General features: G+C 31.1%; 1 protein-coding gene across 2 annotated transcripts in view; it reads right to left on the bottom strand.

Moving 5' to 3' along the window:
- Positions 1-24,963, bottom strand: part of LOC132756957 (homeobox protein Hox-C11a-like) — a 53,392-nt gene extending 28,429 nt beyond the window's left edge. The window contains exons 1-2 of one of the 2 annotated variants that reach the window (XM_060748105.1): positions 24,818-24,963; positions 18,233-19,427 (exon numbers count right to left, since the gene is read on the bottom strand). In XM_060748105.1, coding sequence (XP_060604088.1) covers positions 18,233-18,719 — 487 coding nt within the window. In that variant the 5' untranslated portion in view covers positions 18,720-19,427; positions 24,818-24,963. Of the gene's footprint in view, positions 1-18,232; positions 19,658-24,817 lie in introns of those variants that run through there. The other variant, XM_060748111.1, reaches the window with a different exon arrangement.
- Between the last annotated feature and the right edge of the window lie 313 nt (positions 24,964-25,276).

Here is a 25,276-nt window from a genome sequence, read left to right as displayed (position 1 = left end):
ACGTCGTGAACGAGTCTCACTTTAGCTTGAAGTATTTGTTTATCTCTTTAAATAGATCACACTAATTGAATTAAACTTGTTTTGTCTAAATACATTTGTACTGCTTTTTTGGAAAATGAACTAATGATTTGAAAATTTAATATTATCAAACAGCCGACAGTAGGACTCATCAACGATAAGAAAAGTGAAACTTAATATTTAAAGAGACGTTATGTCCATCAAAGGGGGAAATGGTGAGTGCAAAGGTAAAAGTCAAATAAGTTTACATTTTGCCAAACTTGTGTTGAATTTATATTTTACTATGAAACAAAATAATATCCCATATAATCCACGGAGATTTCTGTAAATATAAATCGGAATATAACGTTCAATTAAAAAAAAGAGTGAGGCAGTCTTTTTATAATTCAGGTGTTTTTTTTTTATATCTTGTCCTAAAAACTTATTGGCCAATCATCATTGTGATAGTCAATCTCTAGAAATATTTTACTAATTCTACTCAACTTGACAGCGAAAACATGAACATAATGTCACTTTAATGGTACAATACTCAGCACGCAAATTGTCCGAGATCCTCAACGATGATGGCTCCACGGCGGTTTTGTCCTGGGCAATGGTTCACGGTGCTTAAGTTCAGATTATGTGCACATAGCTCACGGAAACCTGATGGCTTCCAGAGAATACTATCCTAAAATAGTCTTTGTCTTGTGTATTAAACGGGAGAAATCCATATTCTATTCTAAAATTGTCTAGCCAAAATGATACAAAGGCTTGTCTGTTAGTAACTGATTGGCCACACGTCATGCACTTTAGTCAATCGAACATTCATGTAAGGGCAAGTATAGTTGTACGATAGCCCTTCACCTTGGCATTTGATCTTTCGATTATCTATTAACTAAATATAAACGGAATCCGTAAAGAACGGTCAAAACGACAAAATTGAAAACATTGAAGGCTCGGTTTGATTGAGCCTGTTCATGGACTGCAGTGGTAATTGCAAGCTACCGTCCACGCCCCCTAGCACCGGCTTATAAGCCATGGATATGCATCGTAAAATCATAGTCAAATTTGGGTAATTTCATGCCAAAAGGAACGGTAAAAAACTATGACCTATTCGTCAGTTAGACAGATAGTTTCTACAATCGAACAACAAAGCTCATGATTAACTGTGACTCAACGTCAGATACCATTAGAACCTAAAGTTGTATTGACTATTGTTTGAAGTAGCTCCTATTTTACTTAAAAAAGTCTGAATTTGAAAAAAAGTTTCCGTTGATTTGCACGGAACTGTAGAATGAGTCATTTGGTCTTTTAAGAAGATAAATATGTTTCTTTCTCGAGATAAAAAAGTACTATTTTCAGCTGATTATCCACCTGCAGCCAGTGGAGTTCGAACGTAAAATAGCATGAAAACGTGAAGACAAAAAACCGGATGAAACCTTGGCAATTAGAAATTAATGCCTGTGCTTGCTTAATCACATTGGTAAAAGGTGTAAATTCAATTTTGCTCACAACATGTTTAAAACGAAACTTTGGTAAACAGCCAGAGTAAACATTGTTATGATAATTTCATATCAATTAAAGATTTAGAAATAATACTCAAAGAATTACACTTTATGGTGATAAGGAACTACTTTTTGCGCACCATTTAGCGGGTTGTCTTGCCATAATGTTCCATTTACGCATTCAGGGAAAACCCCTTGTGCGCCAGGATGCCTCGTTATATTCATATGTAAGTGATTATGCAATATGTTTTGGAATCAACCAACAGTATCTTAAGACATTTGGCCCTTCTGCAAGTACCTATACATTATGAAAATAGGTAATTTATAAAATCGTTACCATGCATTTATGCTCAATTTTGCGGTTAGAAACCTACTAATGGGCAATTATGCATATTCTGAAATCACTGACGATATTCCAAGTTGTTGCTTTCAAATATTATTATCTTTAGACACGTGTAATTCTTTTATTAAAACATCGTGGTGCTAAGAGGTAAGGCTTTGCTTTTTATGTAAGTACGTGAGCAATAAATCACAAAATATTTCTTGAAAGTATATATGAACAGCCGTACCATGCCTCAAACGGGAACCACTTTCATATAAGTATCAACTTGTCAGGGAAAACACCTATATGAAAACAATAGCACTTTTAGTACAATAAGTAAGTGCTGAAAGCGGTGCAGATGTTGGGCACTTTCTAGTTCAATTAACCCTCTTCCGAACACTCGTAGCAATTAATACAGTCATATTACGTCACTTCCGTATACCCTTACAAAACTGCTGCTATCGTCTGCTGTATTCAAGTTGTTTTTACTTTATTTCTTAAATCTAAATATAGGTCAAATTTCAAATCAAAACACGTTCAATTTCAAAGCTTGCAAAGCAAAACATTGGCATCAAACAACCATTGCAAAAATCTTTAAAAAATCTTGCTTATAATGATTATATGTTTAAGATATGAAATATTAATAGAGCACAAAGACATGTTGATATTTTCTCGAAACATCATAGCATATGCTAGTTATCGATGTACTTAGCAATAAAAGTCAGCGGTCTTTTGATGTCCGAGAAAAATCGTTGAAGTTTCAAACTACACATTTTATCAATGTAAGCGTTATTTTGCATTTGGGAATCAAACCCGTATGACAGGATTGATTTCTGTAAAGTAGAGCAGAACTCTTGTTTTGATTAAGATACAGTATTGTTTCAAAGCATTTGTTGTCGTTGTTTGTTTTTTTTTGTTTGTTTTTTTTTTCATTTTGGAAGTTTTGTTTTGATTCGTTTATCAACATATATTTCCTAGGACAATACAAGTTACCCTGTCATTCTATATTGCGATTTACTTTTAGAATAGTAAGGAACTACTTTCTTAAGAAATCAATCCGCTATATAAAACCACAGTGTCTCTGTACGCTATCAAAGGTATTCTTATTATTTTCTAAAGTATAGTCTAGATTGTGTCTATTAAGACCAAAGTAAGCTATTAATTAGCTGATTATCTATTATTTTGACTTATATCGACCATAGTCTATAAAAAAATAGTTCGTCACGCATGCGTTGTTATTTGACAGCGGTAATCGATTGCGCCATAAAAACAATAGCTACGTTAACTAATCTTGATAATATAAATATCTTACTCCATCTTTGGGCGTGCAGTCAGGCGATTAAATACAGAGGTCATGACGGGACAGCAATACAGCGCAGTTAGATGATGGATCGTCGAAACAATATTGACAGGCGAGGGAAAATCGTGTTTTGACAGGTCTAATTCTCGTTAAGGCCATCCATAGCCGTTACTTATGTCCACAGATTTCCTTGTGTTTATGTCGTTAACTTTGTCGATATAGGTCAGATTTATGGCAATTAAAATGGAGCCATAAAATGTCGACGAGGAAGGTCCTGTTATTCACAAATATTGAGATAGTGACCTAATCATTTATATTAGGAGTTTCCTCATTTTGAAATTTATCTAACTGTTAAGACATTTACGGCAGTGGCTTAGGGCTTATTACAACGTAATACAACAGTATACATGTGCCAAGCAATAGCTAGTTTTCTTACAAAACCGATAAAAATCAATAAATTAAAATTTCTTACAATTAAGGAGGGATTTTCAAACATTAACCAAGAAAAATGGAAAAACTGAATATATACACCTTATATATATCTGAGTTTCCACGTAAATAATGTGCACTATAGAAAGAGTGACGCAAAATCATGAATATGATTCCTTAAAGAACTATTATATTGTCCAAATACTCATTTTACTCTATAAGTTTCCTTGACAACTCGAAGATAAACAAAAGGTCACTAAGTTCGAAGCGAATTTAATTAGAAAACACATCAATACACATGATTTTTGTTGACAGAAAATCAACGACTGAAGAAAGATGATAACGATACTGTCACTGTGTGCAGCATATCGGAAGCGTCATATACCGTGCCTAAAGCGGAAAAGCGCGTGGCCTCCTTGCATGTCAACACTGACCGAGAGATAAGCCTTCCATGTTAGAGTATAAAAAGTCGTCTGCTTTCTTGTAAAAAACGAAATTGTTATGATATAACCGATATATTCAGCAAAGTGTTTTATTTTTCAAATACACGAAAAAATAAAAATAAACAAAAAGTGTTCAATGCAGAACACTCCTGTTATGAGTTGTTTAATAGAAATTCAATGCAAAAAATTATACAGCAAGTCATCATCATCATCACCATCATCATCGTCATCATCAACATTGACAAATATAAAATGTTGGCCAAATTTCTATGATAGGATTAAGGCTCTTATAAGGGAGTTTGACTATCTGAAGAACTATTTTTTTTATCAAAATCAAGTCAAATCATTTTCACATTGCTTGGTCTTGTGTCAACTCTGAGAAATATTGTCGGAATAAAATAAATATGAATTTAACATTAATAGTTTCTCCTTGAATATCACACACGCTTTGGGAATTCTAATAACAGATTCATTTATATCTCGAATATAAAACATTTATATCATGTCTCGGTGTATATCTAAATAAATCCGACACGTGACATCTACGTGGCTCTAACGAGTAAATTTAGAACAGTATATATTAATTAAGCATAAAGTAAGCAGTTAGAATATAGAGATATATAACACAATGGAAGAAATTAAATGGGTCGCTGAAAGAAACTTGAATTTTATAGCCTGATAAGTAAATGATTAAACTTATCTTGAAATGTGACGTCACATGATGGTACACATACCTTCCTTGATATTACTTCAACAGAACAAACATCTTGAGCCATTGCTTTTGTTAAACCAAACGTTTCCTGGTTTTTGAAGTCGTTATTTTTATTCTATTTGCGATACTACTACAAAGGCGATGTGAATGAAATAAATTTGTAGCGAAACTGTGTTACAAATTGCTTATTTTAATAGCTCATATTAGACGAAAATTGAACAATTTATTGCCGCTACATTGGTGAGGCTTAAAACATATTTACCAAACAAGCAACTAAGCGCCAAATTGGCTAAAAATGTCATAAAAACGACTCAACTTTATTAAGCAGCTCGTTTTCATTAGAGAATATGAAAGATTTCCCCTTCTCTTAGCATGGGTCATAAATTTCAAGCCATTTCAATCAAACATGAGTTGACGGTAGTTTTAAGTAAAAAAAAAAGGTAGAAGAAAGAGCAGAGAAGTAAAGGTGTTTTTTTTACTGTTTGTGCAGATTATTTCCACAGTTTAAATTACTCTTACATTAAGTTTAAAGATCTTGAATAAGATATATTTAAATATCATAGACTTAACAATAATTTAAATTCATCCGCGTGAAACTTGATATGTGCAGCGAAATGTTGTCTTCATGTGTTTAAAAGATGAAAAAATATCAAGAAAAAAATCTCATGAACATATATCAAAATTGTTAAGAAATGAATAAAATTTCTGTATAACTAACTATTCACTATTGATCTAAACAAATCTTGATCCTCCTTAAAGAGAATTTTATCTATAAATATTATTTAAATATTATCTCAAATATTTGTCTTCTTAGTATTAAAGAAATAAATAACTATGAAACGTAATGTTTATGAAATAAATGAAGCCTGTTTGAAAGATTTGTAAGTAATTGATGTTATCAATTGAACAAGATAATCTTTCAAATTATATAAAATGTCTCGACGTTTTATAAAAGGTAAAAAAAAATGACTGATTCCATTTAGTTTATTATAAGTAATGCCCCTTTAACACAGTGATTATTTTAACGAAACGGTGTTTTTTTAAACGAAACGGTATTATTTTTACAAAATGGTATTTTTTAACGAAATGGTTTTATGTTAACAAAACGGTATTATTATTGTGTAAGCAAATATCATTAACGACCAAAACATTATTGAAATAACTTTCATCATCACGCATTTATATATTTACGAAAGGCAATACTTTCTGTTGACGCAGACAGAATTGTGGGTTTTGATCAGATTTATCGACGTCAAATTCATGCACGTAGAAGTCGGAAGAATTCTAGAAATGCATATTGCATTGGCGTTTCTGAAATTCTTGCTTTCATTCAGTGGCGAGGAATTAAACAAACATGATAACTGCCTTGCTAGAAGCCTGGAGTATTACATTAATATTAATTTTGTAGCCGCTACTTGATACTATAAGTTTTTTTGTATAATCTCGCGAGAATTTCTAAAATCTATACTATTATATATTTATTGCCAAGCATAAAACTTTTTATATGGTCATAAATTGGCAATAAATCATTCATAATGAGAATAATATCGGCAATTTGTATTGGCAATGTACGGGCAAGATATCTGAAACAATGCTGTATGAAAGGCAACAGAAAACAATACGTAATTAAGATGTTAAGGAAGAGTAAAGTATGTAGGTGTGCATGGGTTTTACGGAAATGCCATTTTTTGTTTCCAGAAATGTGGGCAAGAAATAAATTGTGTCAATAGTGTTAGAAACTCATTTCATTTGAATTTGTATATAGTTCCCTTGATTTTTTTTCTGAAGAAGTCTAAACGTCGAAAGTTAAAAAAAACGTTTGTTTTCATTGAACTGATTGTATATATAGTTCCCCTTACATATGCAATTGTTATCCAATCCATACCAATGTTGCTAAAACAGAATTCCACATACACCACCCCTTTTTAACTTATTTATAGATGTATTTTTTTAAAACAATTTTAGTCTATTATTTATACAACTAAGCCTGTGACGATGACAATTTCAACTACAAAACCTGTAACAGAAAGAATAGCCCTTATCTACGCTTCTTCTATCAAATTGTGACCAATTTTGAATAGAGAACACATTGTTATAACAACTTCCAACGAAAATTTTTATTGTGAAAAAGTACAAACATTTGATAAAATTTAGAATGAAAATGGAGAAATAACGCGTTTATTACTCTAAGGAGTTAGATTTAGTAGTAAGAATAAATATCTGGACTCTTATAACTTTTTATCTTCATCCAGAATCAAAGCTTTTTAGCACACGTTACATTGTTTTACGTGTAGTTTCATGAAAACACAATGTTTCCGAAACATCAAAGACTATTCGACGAAGACAAACAGCTGTCACGTGACCTTCCAAGAAGCCGGAGACCAGACAAGAAAGATAATTTGCTCGGACAGTTTTCAAAAATGACGTAGACACAAATGATATTTGTTGTAGACAAGAACACAGAAAGGCATAGCGTGTAGAGAACCGTTTGAAAAGAAGTGTTATGGAAGTTTTTGACAAGCAATAGGCTACAAAACATTTCGGTCCGTGCTTGATTATAAACAAAACAGATTCGGTGGAATTTTAGACGTTATCTTTGAGAATAGGAACATCCGACTCTCTAGCTAGGCTACATTATTTTTGTCACTAACGATTTTTTTCGCGAGATATACAGAGGGCGTTGAAAAGCCTACAAATGCTTATCAGCGACAGACTGGGGAAACGTTGTGCAAGATTACGGCGTGTTAGAACGTGTAATTAATTTTTATTGGCGCTAATTATAACTCAAGCGTATTTTTGTCATTTTTCTGGTTCTTTTGTTCGGGGTTTTTATCAACATAGTTGAGAATTATGGTGCATATGGAACGTTTTATGTGTGCATATTTCCCTTGTTTATCCTATATGTTAAACAAATTGTTCCAGATACTTACATTAAACAAGGAGATTTAACAAAGATTTGGTTTAGTTGCAAAAAAAAACAAACAACAAAAAACGAACCACGTATAGGTATTGAATATATATTGATATATCTGTATTGATGTTTATGTCGATAGAAATATATGATTTTTATCTATCAAATCTGCTATGAAATTTTGATGAAACAACAGCAGCAACAACAACAACAAAAATCAGCACGACCACCAACAACAAACAAACACAAAAGTCTATTTCTATTTAACATGTTAATAAAACTTTTAAGAATATCCATAGCGGCAAATTAAACAAGTGTTGAAGCAAATTAAACGTTTCTTTCTCAAGATATTTTTTATTGTTCTAACTTTTGATCTTAAACACATTTAAAAAAAAAATATCTTAAAAACATTTATTTATAAATGATAAAATTCTATAGATTATATGCCATATAACTGATGTCTAATATTGTAAAGATCACTTAAAAGATGTATATCTGCAAAGAACATATATAATATTATCTCTATATCCTATTCATCTAACAGTTATAAATAGAGGATAAAATAACTACGTTATAAAATCTCAAAAACATTTCAAGGTCTAATTAAACCGTGGTTTTTGGCTACAGCCATATGTACACATTTAATAGTTTAAATCTTGACTTCCTAATTCAATAACCACCTCTGACTCATAAATTAAAATCAGAAGTTAGCCCAAAAGCAAAATAGTTGACTTTATGGCTACAACCAATTAGCGGAAAATTGACCTCTGTTTTTTCCGAGCAGCTACCAACCCTCCGGCCCCTAATAAAGATACATCATGATAAACAAATATCTTAAGTTCGGTATAGATACAAATCTATGTGATTTTGTTCTGCGATATGCGTGGGTATTCAACGAAAATATTTATTGAAAATTACAGCAACCATACGCAAAGAGCATGTAGGTACATAACCAAAATAAAGTAGTACTGGACTGAATAAGTTATGGATATTAAAACACTTTCTGCGTCCTCTAAATCAAAATCTTCAACAAAAAAGCGGTCAAAAGACGAGGAGCTCTAAAAGCTTTTATCACAACCGAGCTAAATGAACTAAAATGAACAAATCAACTTCACTTCTAAATAAGTTTCAACTATGTGGAAGTTAGTAAACTTACTGCACCAGATCGAATACATCGAAATGTTTTTCCCCCGTAAAGTTGCCCAATTTCCTTTGTTTAAAGTGCCTATTAATTGCGTTTCGTTGCCTATTTTGTGATTAAATTGCATATCTTTGTGTTCCAGTGCCTATTGATATGTATTACAATACTTTTTTATGTGTTTGATTGTATATATTTCTATGTGTCATGTTTTCTATTTTTGTGTCATTACAAAATATAAAGGTATCAAATTGACTTGTATACTATACATGAAAATGTTTACAAATATAATTATGTGTATTTTATTATCATATAAATATGATATAACAAGTCATCATATTTTGACTGACGACAGTTGATAACATATTATAAACATGCTACGATTTTACTATAAGTTATAAAATAAAACGAAATTGTGCTCGTCCCTAAACAAGATGTGTTGTTATACAAGTAATGTTCTTAAACATGCAATTTGAAGTAAAATTAGCAATAAAACATTGTTATCTGCAATTTATCGGATAGCTAATGCTCAAAATTGAAACATTAAGTATAAAATCATCTCAATACAGTTTTAATGTCATATAAAACGCATAGATGTGTAACAGGCGAATCGATACTAGCAACTTAAAAAATGATCGATAGATTTCACGAATTGAACAGATAATCTTAATGTGATTTTTTAAAATTAAATTTAAGAGATATCTTCAGTATTCACTTTGTAGTGCATGATCACCGTGAATAATGGAAAATATGCTCTTTGCATACATTAGGCTGAATCAAATATACTGTTTGGTTGTTGAAAAATTAAAAAAGTAACACGATTTAACAGAAAACAAGACACCTACTTTTTAATTATTTATTTGATTTAGTATAATAACCATTTATAGTAAAACTTGTATTAAAAGCCATTACTTGTCAAAATTGTTAGATATTAACTACAAAAACGTCCCGTGTATCACCAGAAAATTATGTCGACAGAGTAAATACATCGTCCTTCCATAAGAAATGAAACAGACAGCAGTGTCCTGGCAACATTTCTACACGAGCTTAGCGACAACATTGGCAAGCTACTGAGAACTATGAATGAATGAATATGAATGATGACCAGACTATCCTTATGATTAACATTACGATACAAAAATGCACTGCAATATTTCTGAATATTACTGGATTTAGGATTTAATTTAATGTGCTAGAAGTACTGCTTTAGCCGGTGCTAGGGGGGATGTTGCACGTTGTATAGACTCTTTAAACCGAGTCTGCAGTTTTAACTTTTACACTTTGTTTTCTTCGCTCTCGATTGATTGACACTTTTCCAGAGTGTTTTTTTACATCTATTAAACGTTTTCTAATAGTTTTCGTTTTATTCTGATTTGTATTTTGTACGGAGAACTAGCAGTTTCTGTTGTAAAAGTATATTTCATGTTAAATCAAAACATCTTTTTGAACGTTTTATACATATTTTTTCACCACTTCATTTTGACCGTATAGGTCAAACACAAATACACATATTAATACCATCTTCAACTTGTTTAATATAATTACCACTTCAAGTAAGTGGCAAATTTTGATTCACGTCTGGCCTTAATGAAAATGTCTGAACCAAGAGGAGACTATTAAAATGGATTAAAATTTACATAAGTGATTCCCAAATGCTTATCATAACAATACCGCATTCGTTCCATGGGAATGTGCAATTTTAAATATGGTGTATTTTTTAATATTTCTCTTAATCGTTTGGTGTGCAATTAATGAAGTTAGATGCTGCATTAACAGACATGATGTTAATTGATATAAGAGTAATGTATAAGATAATATGTTACATCACAGGTGCACATCGTAAGAAAAGTCGTTTTGTAAATTCCACTGCTTTCCACGGCGAACATTAAGAAAATAAAATGGGTGGCTAATGTAATTTTAACTGTGTTTGCATGAGATAATGTAGGCATAATGCTATCTCACTAATATTTAATGTTTGCTGTCAAGGTTTACATTAGGAAGCAGGCCGGCTTTCTGAACGTGGGGGGAAATCCAGAATGAATGTTTTACATACGCAACAATGTCTCGAAAATGTATTTTTCATAATTTGATAAACGTTGATAACTAAAACTAGCGGTGGTCTAGTAAGGTTTCTTAAGAAATGTTTTACAGCATTAAATTGTTTATTTGTTTTGGGGATGATATTTTTAAATATTCATTATAAAGATGACACTAGGAAACATGCAACTTTTAAACGAAAACGAGGCCAAACAACAATGGCGGATATTTTTAAAAATTATATTAAACATCTGCGTACTTCCCATGTAATAATATCAAGCTTTGATTTTACACTGATGAAATGTGAAATAGAATTAAGTCAAAAGTTTTTCATTAAGCACATTCTAGCAACCACAACACAATCTTTGTTCAAATACAAAAAAAGGCAAAAGCAACAGATACAAAAAGCAACACCGACGAAAGGCCTATTTCACAGCCGATAATTTGAATAAATGATGAAGTTTAATCTTCAGCCTAAAAAATCCAAACCAAACACAAAGAGTTGTGCGCATTAAGTATCATTTAATATTCATCTAATGCCATTAACCACGTTAACCAAGACCTTCTTGTTATCCTAATAAAGTGCCTCACGTTTCACTTAATTGCAATTTGAAAAAGCAATTAATTAATTAAGCACTTAGACCAATCGTTTTAAAAGCATAACCTTGTATCGTTGCGAGAAAAATTAAATACGAACATTTTATTAAAATCTAATGTCGTTACAGCACTAAACGTGCAATGTCCTGATTTCATATTTGATGCATATACAATGACATCTGCCTTCATGTAAACCACAGAATATGGACAAAATTGAGAAATATTTATCCAAAAAAAAGTCGGAATAACTTATTTTTAGAAGCTATCAATTTAATAAGGTATGAATTACACGACAGCGTGTTTTTTGCTCGTGTCAGGTGAAAACCGGCTATAGTAAAATGACATTCGGAAATTAAATTGAACATTTTTTTCCCTTGCTCAGGCAATTTCACACTGCTGTTTCAAATATTTTAATTTGCAAAAAAAACACCCCCTGTATTTTACTATATGAAGGGCAATGTATGCATTCAACAGGATTTGTCTAATACCACACTTTAGTCTTCTGAAAAGAAGATTGCATCATGAAATGTATGTTTTTTCACTGCGGCATGTTCTGTTCTTTGACTACACCTTTTTCATAAATCATGAAGATAGACATCTTGCTTATAATACATCATATAGCCTCTGTCTACACTTCTGATCTCACACGAATATGATGTTGAAATGTTTTCCCTATGTCTAAGTGAAGCTGAGTATAAGCGCATAGTAGAAACTCAATGTTTTTGTTCCTAAGTCATACGGTCATGTGGCGTCTTTCCAGTTTAACATTATTTCAGGCACAATCAGGCACCTTAAGTAGAACTACCGCCCTTCCATAAGTTAAGTTTATTTATAAAATTACATTTATCACCATTCACTTTGTCTTTAATAACTTGCCTTTAAAATGTTAATATGATTAATATAATTTCTCAAGTGATATATACTTGACATACCGGTATACTTGTTAAAAGAAAAAAAACTGTCTCAACTGATTAAGAATTTTAGAAATTCGGAAACAATAATTAAGATATTTATAAAAAAAATAATAGTGCTATGATCAAATATGAACTAATATAAGGGAAACTAAAGTTATCTTTAAAGAATAGAAAAGGAAATAATGGAATCCCTAAAGAACACCAAAACGACTTATAAGTGATATAGTTCTCTTTAAGTCTGTAATTATATCAACGATTCACTGTTGCCTGTAAGTCTTAATTAGAGCTGTAGAATGTTCCGATCTTGTACCTGTTTCTCTAAATACTATCATATAGCTATACAATTTAATTAACAAACTTAGTAAGGTGACACAGTAAATCACATGTTACCCGTTCTTGATCAAACAAGCCCATTATAAAACATTTACTACACGACAGCTTGACGAAATACATCATTTAGTCCGTAGAAGAATAAATTATAATATCAACAGGTTTTGGGTTGTACTTCATGCAAATTGAGAAAATAAGAATCCCTAAAGAAAGTCCAAAAACGCCAAAGTCTGACCTCAACAAATTGGTAATTCCGACTGATTAAGTCTATAAACTTTGATATACCAATAAAAAATTGATAACGACTGAAATGAATACGAGAAATTTTTTTTTCTCTCTGGCGTTACTTCAGTATTAGAAAGTTGGCACCATGGAAAAACGACCACCCACTGACGTCGGTGTGTGACAGATGACCATAGTCAGTTAATTAAAAATAGAACAATAGTAATGGAATGAGATGTCTATGTCTGTTAGGGCACATGCGGCAATATCCTCATTGATAAAACTGCGGATACCGTATGCATCTAGTGCACTGGCTAAGATGTATTGAAAATGCTACATTTGGTGATATTCGGTATATCAAACAGATCTATTTAGGGCCAACAATGTAATAAGCTATGTTAGAATTTGTCCCGAAACAGTCTGTAGCGTGATAATATTTGACATTTAAATACAGGAATTGGGCTTAGGTATCTCAAGATGACTCGCATGTGACCACTTAATACATGATGTAACGTTAGATATAAAATTGGAAATAAAGCAACATGAAGACGATGACAAAGTGAGTAGAAAAGAGCAAAAAATGCGCAAAATACTGTTTTCAGTAGTCAGTTTTAAGTGATCATCATCAAAATGAATGATAAAATTTCAGCTCTCTTGATATATCGACATAACCAGTAAAACATGTCAAGATAAGGCCCTTTTGAAAGAGTGTTTACATTTATGTTAAATTTATGAAATTTATATCTTTACTTTTTTGCTTCTTGTTAATATTTCATATTCTGTTTTATGCATTTTCTCGTGCATTTTTATGGCTGATAATGATTTAGTTCGTATGTTATGCCGAAGGCATTTGGATTTATGTTAATAATATTGCTTCAGTCGAAGCTATAATAATTCTTTTAATGTCTAGCAGCTTTTGAGGTTTTAGCTTACATCACGGCATACAGTTAGTTAGGTTGTAGCGCTCAAGCATACCGTTCCTCTAAGTGCACATTTTTACTCCCACATCCGTACAAGCTACAATTGTCGGCTACTTTACTCCCTATATTTTATAAATGTGCCGTCATAGTAGATCATTCCAAGCGACATTTATTTGATTACTGGCAACTGCTGGCTTTGAAGTTTTCCCTCATAACATTTTTCCGGGCAAATTTAGAGAAGATAATAAATCAAAGTATAATATTATAAATATTGCAACTTCTGATTTTTTTACTTCCAAGACGAAATTGGAATCCCCAAGGTAGACCCAGTGAATATTCTAGTGTATTGTCTCTAAAATAATGACTTTTCACTTCAGTTTAGCAAGATTGTCAAAAACCCGTGTATATAAATCACTAAAAGAATTTGAATATATAAATATACAAAGAGAGAAAAACTTGAAAAGGCAGTTATATAAACTTTTCTTCAGTGTATGCTTTTAAGCTGTATTTTTGTATCATAAATAACTTTCAACAAATGCGAAAAAAATATTCAAACGGATAGTTTTGAAAAATAATAATTTAGTTATTAGTTAGTATTTTTGTGACATACATAGTGGAAAGCAGATTGAAGTTCAGCCTCCTGCCCAACAAGACCTTTCATAGGACATTTTAAATTTTGCACTTTTCCTGATTTTCAAGTGAAAAATTATTAATATTTTTAACAAAGGATTCATACTACTGCAAGGCACATCTCTTAAGGGGACTGTAAGTATATACTCTTAAAAAGACGACTTTAGATGTTCTTTCGCAAATTGAGGCGCGCTTTGGAGTTTCAGCGTTACAGTCGTAAACGCAGGTTTTTATGCCAAGATGCGAAATAAAGATTATGAAAAAGCTTTGCGATGTCTGGATTCAGCACATTATTATTGTCCTTAACCCCGCGAACGCAATAAAACCTGACTGAACAACCTTGTTGAAAAAGGTTTATCAGGTTTCACGCCGGTCTGATTTATCTTCTATTCTCCTTACAATTTTCTGCCGGATGATATAAGAAAAGATTAAAAGAAAAAGTTAAACTTCACATTGACAAAGACACAATTAAATACGCCATGTGCTCGTTTTTTTAAGTATTCATATACATTAGCAAACAATTTGAACTTTTTTTTCATAAATTATTTCAACTGTTGTCATAGGGATTGTTCATGTGTGTCATCAAATACGTTTTGACAGAATCATTTTTATCGTCATAAAAGTGTTTTAAGTAAACGAATAAATGAAAATTTATTTCACCAAACATGGATAAATATCGCTAAATAAGGTACGAAATAAAGTGTTGTTAAGAAAAAAGTAAAGTGAATCAATTTTACAAATAAGTACTTTAAATTTGATATCTCAAATGAAAAAGCTTGGGAATTTATTCAATTATAAACTGAAAAAGTGTAAATTAATTCAAATGTCAATGCTTTTGCCTAGTGCAAATAATCATAAACTTTAATTTACCTTTAAATGCACAGGAAAGTAATTTGTCCTAACAAATGAATGCAAACGACGATTAGCTGTTTGTTTTCCTTTGTTTCGGACGCCTGTACCACTAAATAATGCCTGAATAGTAATATTAAAAAAACATGGGCAGCAAAAGATTTTGTACTAGTTGACATACCAAGAAAAACTGTTGTTTTTTTACAAACATTGACTATTTGAACTAAGATATCTGTATTATTTCGTACTATATCAGGAGTGCGGCAAGGCGTAGATGTCACAACGTTTTTGTTTTATTACAATTACACGCATTTGTTCCGATACACATTTATGACAGCATAGATGACCCTATGTGAAGTTTATGAGTGTTTTATTTCACTTTGTCCTGCTAATCATCCACATGGAAAAATAGAGATAAATTATCACACATATTGACGTAGACTTGAATCCATTTGTATATGCATTAAATGTTAAGTGTTTTTATTTAAAGCATTATGAACATAATTTTTACAGGATCCATTACTTTTTTCTGTATAAAAAGTTAATATGTGTAGGTATTTCACAAAGTACAAACATTTTTGAAGGAATCTTTAAGATTTTACCAAAATAAGTTTGCAAAAGCCTCCTTTAAAACAGTCAACCACCCTTTTTTAATTCTAGACTCCTATAAATACAGTAAACTATAGCGATTCACTCATTTCATTCACGAAAATGACTTGAAGAAGATAATATTTTGAATGAAGCATTAAATTTTTCTTTCTTTCTTTCTTTCTTTCTTTTAGCTTCATCTGACATCAAGTAACTGTTACAATTTAATTTTAAAGTATATCAAAATATTAACACTAAACCTATTGAAAACGGATGTACTTGTATTTAGCCATGCCAGTCTGAACTTACGTTAAGTCTTACCAAGATTTATACTGCTTGTACGATAATAAGAAATAAGATCATATTGTTACCTACAATTGTTATTTACTGTTTAAACAAGCCATTGTGGTGATACTTGATTTATGAAATTTAGATATTACAACTGTTTGTTTGTTAATGTATTTAGATATGTAAAATGATGGACATATCAGGTCTTACTTCTGAATAAAGTATTCTATAAAATTCACTTAAAATTTGAATGAACATTGCCAAATTCAAAGCTGCTCAAATCACTTACACAAATTTAACATGTTAAGGGTTAACTAGTAGGATGGTTCTATCTCTCTTTCTCTCACACCATTACTAAAACAGGATTAAACCATAAAGTTATGAGATCCCAAATAAAAGTGATTTTGAAATATTTTAACTGCTGTGTTTTGCTTTGTCGAATTAATCAATTTCGCGCTTAAATTAATTGAAATTTGTTTCATTCGTAATCATAATATGGAATTGAGTTGTTTTTCTTTTGTTTTCTTTCTTTTTAAAAAAAATCGACATTTTAGCATTTATTAAATCCATGTTGCATTCAATTTTTATCTACAATTTTAATTAGTTTATGATACAAAAAAGGAGTCTTTAAACGTATGTTTTACTGAATATCCTAATATCAAAGATTTAATATGTAAATAGTTAGCAAATTAATTTTAAGGAGAATAAAAATGAAGCTTTTTGGGGGCTACATCTGTCTGTATATTCATAATTTGTCGTATTAATCAAACTCCGATTTCAAAATTAATGAGAAATTTATTATACCTCATACACCTAAATATGTTTTTGATTTTATGTAAGGGCTAAGGGTGAGTGCTGATGCTTTTTATGCACATAAAGTTATTAATAAACAATAATCTACGCGTTGAATTAAGGTTACGGGGGAACATATTAATATGAAATATTTTGATGTAAGCGGCGGGCCGCTTTCAACAATGATTATATCATAAATAATGTGTATTTTAAACATCTTAATCACAAAATTTAATGTCATGTATAAATGAGGTATACAGCTTTTTCCCCTTTTGCTTTAGGGTTTAGATTTTTATGTAACCAACAATTTGACATATATCATATTAAAGTAGCTCAAATCTATCTCGTAATTTGAATTTTTGTAAATGTTGGTTTTACAAAAATGTTTTGCATTAATTTTTCTCTCTCTCCCAAGATGTTTTTTAAGCCATATCCTGTTTATGAGTTAGGACACCAGTACTTTTATACAATACAAATCAAATAAAACATGTTGGAAATTGAAGCAAATGTATACAGTTTTTCATTAATTTATACCTTGTAATTTTGCAATTAAATAAAGCTGAAGAAAAATTGCTTTCACGTTGTTTGAAATACAGTTTTTCTATTTTACATGCATATAACCTTATTATTTTCTATATGATTTTAATTAAGGACCTTTGTTACGTTTGGTGGACATTCTCTTCTGTATGTTATATTACAGACTGACAGTTTGGTCATCGCCTAGTGACATGCCGTTAGCAGGTGTAGGTCGGGTTTGTTTGTTTAACAATAAAAATTAAACCGCTCTGGCATAATAAATAGTGTCTAAATATATGTCACTCCATCACCAAAAGTAAAGATGAAAAAAAGATAAAATAAGATACACCGCAAAACTCAGACCAACATTTAATATACATGTTTATAGTGTATTATTTAATGAATTATTATGAAAACCTTTATACAAATCCGGTTGATTTTTTAAAAAGTATTCTTGAGTATTTAAATTATTTGTTGAATCGATTTTTTATGTTTGTTACTTGACAGATGTTAAATTAGAAAACTATGATTATTTTTTAAAAATTCTTTTTTTATCCCTTTTATCTTTTTATATAGTAAGTTTGAACTATTAAATAGTTTGCCTTTTCCACTTGTTTTATTTATCATATTTGGAAACACAATACCGGTTTTATTTTTAAAAACGTGACAGTTTAAGATGGGTTTTTTATTATTTTTATCTTGAACTTAAAAGAAGAAAAATCACTGAAATTAATTTAATTTTTGTAATTAAATATCAATGATGATAATATATTCAAAGGGTTTCGAACCTACCTCTGTTACAGAGTGACTGATACGGTGTCATTGATGACATTGCCATGGTTGTTTTGTTGAAGTCCAGGGCCCCGCTCAAATCGGCTCCGGCCCAGGAATTATTCAGCATGGGCAGTCTCTGCTGTGAACTGCTGCACGAACACGACAAAGCACAACATGAACGCTGATGTTCGTCCGTACTGTCCGCATTTCTACATGTATTTGGCTTGTATATACTGTCATAGCCGCCGGGCTTCGGTAAACTCTGATCCCGTAAGTTATTTGGCGACCCGTCGGAAGATGTTGAACACACGGACGAACTCTGTAATTTCCAATCCCCATTATGCTGTTTATTATTCTCCGGATTGAAAGGGTATACCGACGATGACGGAAAATATCCAGACGGTAAAGATCCGTACATATGATAGTTTCTCTCGTAATTCGCCGCGCCGTCGGCATACGACGGCAAGTGCCACCCACGGAACGCGTATGGATTCATAGCGGTCATGCTTAATAGAGAACCATTAATTAAATATTGAAATCTCTTCTGTGTTTCTTGTTTCGGATATCTCAATTAGAAAATCATCAAAGAGAGATAAATGTTTTTCAATTAAAATTATCTAAAACGCCGTGAATTCTGACGTTTTATCAAACAATTAGGTCCGTGAAAATTGAATGTAAATTGATCTGATTTTTCCTGATGAAACATAAAATCCGTTTTCAAAGCAAAGTTCCAACTTAAGAACGAATTCAGACACTTATACTTAAAGCAAATTACACAACTTGTATGCTATAAACTACAAATAACTGCGCTCGAATAGTTCAAGTCTCCTGGAGCCAGTTTGTTTCACGAGCCAGTAAAATACTGTGGTAGAGATAGGTAATAAATTATTCCAGCCTCCCAGAGAACGCTTCGCTCGAGTCTTAAGATTTTGTAGCGAGAAATGAGTTGCTAGAAAACAACTCGTCATGTACCACACTTTCAAACACTACGCCGTCTTGTGAAGTCTAATCACTACGCCGTAAAACAACCATCAGTTTGTCGTTTTAATGTCGTTTTTAACCATCTATATATACGAAATATACACATTCATCAAAGGTCAAACGATTGGTGTTTAAGTCCCTATATATATCAAACCGCAAATTTCTTCTGGACAAGACACACTCCTTTCAATAAAGAGCTATATATTCCTCATCTCCGTGGTAAACGTTTAACCTAGAATAAACAATACGTTACAATTAAATTTGTTTACACTTACTCGTCAATAAAACAATGTGTGTTTAAATCACCCGAGTCATTTGCATAAACGGAAGAAAGTAAATGATCATTAATCCCAAAAAGCAACTAGTTAACAGTCCGATACTAAATTTCATATACCATCTCTTATATCTAGTAATAAAGTCATTCCAAAACTATCTCTGCGGCACTTTGCTTAGAAAATAAATAATATAAAATGGTCGCCTAAGCGAAGATGTAAGCCGTTTTGTGATTGGATAATTTCAACTAGCTAGACAGGCAGATGACTGCGCGATTATTACACGGCAATGTAAGCAGCATGGGAGGCCTAATGGTTGATATGTAACGCTTAAACGATTCGCAATCTCAACAAAGTATACCAATAAAAATCTTTCATGACACAATTTTGAAACATTATACAATTTATCTCTTTCGTAAAAAAGTAAAGCGCATTGAAAATTTGAATAAAGTTCGCGGACTATTTTGTTTTCAATTATTCTTATAAATGATAATTTCATGTTGTTTTTTCTTCTTTTTATTCTGAAATATATGTTTCGTATTTATATAACCTACATTGAATAATATATTTATATGATTAAAAATATCAGATATGCACTTTGAACTGATTTAAGAAGAAATGAAAATAATATTTGTTCTTGTTAAAGAACACTGTTTTATTTGTCTAAAACAACAATAACAACAACTATTATCAGCATGTAGCTATACAACTTTCAGGATACACCATTACGGAAAAAAACCCAGAAAAGTGATAATATACAAATTCACTACATAATATCATTTGAGACCCCCTTTAAAAAAAAACAATACATTTTTGTAGCAGAAAAATTGTACATAAGCTTAAATAACACATTCCCCCACTCCCTTGAACTCAATATATTATCTTTTATGTGTATTTAGTATGTTAAAGTTTTCAATAATCAAAACATTTATATAAATTTGGCAAAATTTACTGTCTTTACTCGTTAATGTTGTTGTGTTTTTTTTTCCACACGACAGTGCCATGTTTTAGTTTATAAAAACACATTGGTGTACCTCTTTTAAGAACTTAGTCCGTAACTTTACACTATTCGAAAGATTTTTCTTGGTCACTTATATTATGATTTGCATTCTATAGATTATGTATCACATCATGTAAACAGATGAAAAAATAAAACTACACAGTTCTATATAAAAATCATCCGAAAAAAACATATTAATAAAGCAACATTTATGATAAAAAGCCCATATAGTAATCTATGTGATGTAAATACATTAAAGAAATTTTTTAACATGTTTAATTTTCATCAGACCGAAATGATGAAAACTTTTGTTTGAACTTTTTTGTATGACATGTTTACGTAATATGCAGTTTTATTTACTGATTTTGCTTAAGTAACATCTGGTATGTTGTTGTTGTTTATGCAAGTATAAAATAAAGACATCATTCATTAAATATAAGAAGATTTAATAACTATTTTGTACCATTTAAAAAATGTATCGTTTCAGAAGTTGTCAGTTCTGTAGAAGAGCTATAAGATACCCTTTTTCACAACCTTGTACTTATCTTTGCAGCATCTATATATCCCGGATTTATCCGTATTTACAATATTTCCCAATCTATTCTGTAAAAATGTAAATGACGTAATCATATATCAGGATACCCTAACGCACTTATTTTCAATAGGTTAACTAGATGGTTTTCAACAGCTTATGCATCATTAATGATTTTTTAAATCAATAACGACAATAAAATATAGTGATTATATTTCTTCACACACCTCTTTCAAAATCATAAAATGGAGACTCCTAAAATCTGATCGCACATTCAAAAATAGTTCCAGTTGAATTATTATTACATGATGATGCAACTCATGCGTTATAAATCACTGCTCGTATTAATGCGCGTGTAAACAATTAAGAGTTATTTCCCTTTACATAATACGCATATTCATGAACATTTTTTAATTTTGATATTACATAAAATGGTGTTGTTCTATTCTTAGAATATAACACCAAGAAATATTGCATCCTCCAGGCTGGCTTGAAATTACTTTGTCTTATTAAACATTAAACAAATATTGCCTCCATAAACTTTAAGGCTAAACAAACGGTCATTTCTGTTTTTTATTACTCTTTAATTAAACTGTTAACAACATAGCGTGGCATTCATAAAGGCAAAAAAAGGCTACTCTAATTTTTTTTGTCATATTATTTCTGCATAATAATTTATTCGAAACTAAAAAGAAGTGCACTCAATAAATGTAAACATAACAATTTCAGTGTTACAAGTACGGACGGTTTTACGGCCACACAAAATTCTTTATGTGTCCAATAAAGATCACCTTTATACTGTATGTTCATTAGTAATTATACATAAACAAAGGGTTAACACGCGATCAACGTCAATGGTGAGGAAATTGAAAGCTCTGATGATAAATGTAGAAAACTTTTTTTTGTAATTTATTTCTCGTTCGTTTAACGTTCGGACCAATTCGTTAACGTAAAACAGCTTCAGATAATCATTTTTTTTTTAAAAAAGGCAGAAGGAAATACAAGAAGAGAAATGAGCCGTGTCACGACAAAACCAACATTGTGCGTTTGCGACCAGCATAGATCCAGACTATCCTGCGCATCCGCGCAGTCTGATCAGGATCCATGCTGTTCGCTTACAAAGTCTATAACAAGTAGAGAAACTGAAAGCGAATAGCATGGATCCTGATCAGACTGCGCAGATGCGCAGGCTGGTCTGGATCAATGCTGGTCGCAAACCCACTATGTTGGTTTTGTCGTGACACGGCTCAAATGTCTAAATAATCGTCATGCGAACGAATGTGCTCGAGTGATGATAAAAGTTCAAACAAATCGCTAAAACTTGTCATTCTCATAGTTGCTGCATTTTAAGCACAATACTCGTAAAAATATGCAATGTATTCTTTCAAAGCTACAAATAGTCCAATTTTAATATCTTTATTTCCATTCAATCAAATCATTCAAGTTAATTTAACTGCATTCAACGCTTGGAAAAATATGGCATATAAATTCCTTATTTTCTGGAGGTCGTAGGGTTAATGAAAACGCTTAAGACAGATGATTTCTTTGCTTTTTCGGGACTATTTTCTTATCCAATATCGCAGTTCATTATTTCATGTTTACGGCATACGTATGGCGTTTTAAGAAACGGCATAACAGCTTGTCGTGTGTATTGATAACGATATGTTAATATGCCAGACAGTAAACGGGGTTTTTTAGCTTTCTTTCGCACATGTAAATCATATCCAAAAAGATTCTTTCAAACCTACAAATAGACCAATTTTTGACCAGCGGAAAAATAACAAATTCAACAAAAATATATTGTCATTTCATACATATTCTAAACTAATTATTGCAAATATTCGGAACCCCTTTCTTATTTCGTCAATCTATGATACTCGTTTTGTTACAGTGAACGGAAATTTCGTGCGTAATTCAAGTTTTACATAACTTATATTACACTATTTTAAAATGTTGAGACATTAAGTAAACAAATATAGAATAATAAACAAAAATTACAAACTAAACTGAAAATAACACTACAGTTAGGTGTCTATTACTGTCTTATACAAACACTTTCGATAATTTTTCTTTAAAAAACAAAAGATCCAGTGAAAACCCGACTTTTTTCTATGATTCAATAAGAGTGCAATTTTTTACGATATAACATTGCATTGCTTACATTTAATATGAAATTATTTACAATTATTACATATCTACATATCAAATCATTCGAGATAAATTAACTTCATTATCTGATTTGACTTAAAAATTCATCGCATGGAAAATTATGGAAAGTTATAGTAAAACTTTAACCTATATGCCTCTAATTAAAGATATCACGCAGAAAATGAAAATACACTTTAACTAGACTGGAAAAAATACATTATTAATAGACTGGAAAAAATACACTATAATTAGACTGGAAAAAATGCAACAGTGACAATATTGTATATCACATAATGATAACCAGCATGATTCATATTTGTATGTAAATCACAATAATATTGATAAACAACTTGATTCAAAATGTATGTATTTCTTAAACTAGCAAAGTATTGCTTTTTGTTATTGTTTTTTTTACAAATTGATATAAATATGTACGCCTTTACGTGAATAAAATAGTACCCATATGTTACTTTTCAATATCAAGTTTTACAATAACATCAGATCATAAAACGCGTCAAGTTATTTATATGTTAGCTAAAGAGTAATATCTGTCATATAAGTTCATATCTTGAATTTTGCAAAAGATACATGTTTTTCTTAATTTTATAGTGAAAATGTATTTAATGAATACTAATTACACGAATGCATGATAATTCAGAAAAAGTTAACACATATTGTAGAGAAGTTAAATGTAAAACTGTTTAATGACCACGATAATATAAATTATAATCATATTGAGAGACATTTTTGACTTAAATATCAACTTTGGTATTATTATAGCAAGCTAGCATTACAAGTGAAAAAGTTTGAATGATATAACATTTAAGTAAGTTTTCCGTGTATTTTCTTATTACTCTTGAATGCATTGCTTTATTACATCTAAATTTGACTAAAGATTGTTTATACACAATAACCAGAAGTTATAAGTAAGTCCTAGGTAAATAAACTGAGTAAATGTATAGTAATCTCAACAATTCTCTAAAAATAAATCAGCATTTAAATGAAAATTTCTGATTATAAAAAGGAAGAAAAAAAAGCAACGCTTAAGTTGATTTTTTAAACAAAATTGCAAATTTTAATTCCACCAAAAAAGTTAGATAGATTAGAAACACATCTGTAAGTAAGATTATCTTTTCTTTGATGTACTGATGTAAACTTTCTTAATATCAAAAGAAAAAACCCTCAAGCTTTACAACTATGATAAAGATATTTCGTTAAAAATGTATCCATTTCCTTTAGTTTGTGATCTTTGGGTTTGAAGAAGATTAACTTTAATTAAAAAAAGAAGAAAGACTATGAATATCCTTAGAAATGCAACAATACACAAATAAAAAATATGCAGTTTTACTTTAACAAACACTTCAAACGTTTTGACTGATGGTGTTGTAGTACTCGGACATAAAACAAACTTTGTGCGAAAACTTAAACATTTAATGTAGTCATTTATGTGATCACAAAACTAGTCATAATAATATAAAATCCGCTGCAAAACACTGTTAAATCAGCACCAGGTCACGGCCTGTCTAAAATGTATTTCTTTCAAATTTCATAGAACAGTAAAGTAAAAATAATGGTATATTTTATATTTTATAATTTCATTAAACTTATATTATGTCCGACAAATAAACATATATACGCATTAAAAGTGAATAAGTGTAATCAAAACTCACCTCTCAAAAACCGTAAAGGCTGCCGAGTAGCCGTAAAATTCGTTTAATCGCCTTCACCCGTCTGGTTGGCCTTCTTTACTGCGCTATATACGCTAAAACCACTTTAGCCTATCAACGCAGTAACTCGCTAGCTAATTGTCATAAACTAGGCCTGTGGGAACGCTACGCGAGAAAAATCGATATGCTATCAGCGTCGGTGTAAACAATGCGCAGTAATATGGGCGGAGTTTACGGCGCGATAACCAATAGCGCTCGCTCATTCCCAGACGGTGCTAATTTAATATTCTTGCTGAGTTTTTTTGTTAAAATAAATTTGCTGTTTTTAATTGTGATTCTTTATGACGGGTACCGTGAGCTGTAAAACCGAATCTGCATGTTTAATTAAATGTTGATCAACAGTAAAAGTTTATAGTACCCGATTTTTATCTTATAATACAAGAAAATGATGTAGTATTTTGC

The sequence above is a fragment of the Ruditapes philippinarum genome, unplaced genomic scaffold, assembly GCF_026571515.1.
Source record: "Ruditapes philippinarum isolate M1 unplaced genomic scaffold, ASM2657151v2 ctg433_1_1_1_1, whole genome shotgun sequence".
Taxonomy (NCBI): domain Eukaryota; kingdom Metazoa; phylum Mollusca; class Bivalvia; order Venerida; family Veneridae; genus Ruditapes; species Ruditapes philippinarum.
This window is presented reverse-complemented; position numbering and strand designations above follow the sequence as displayed.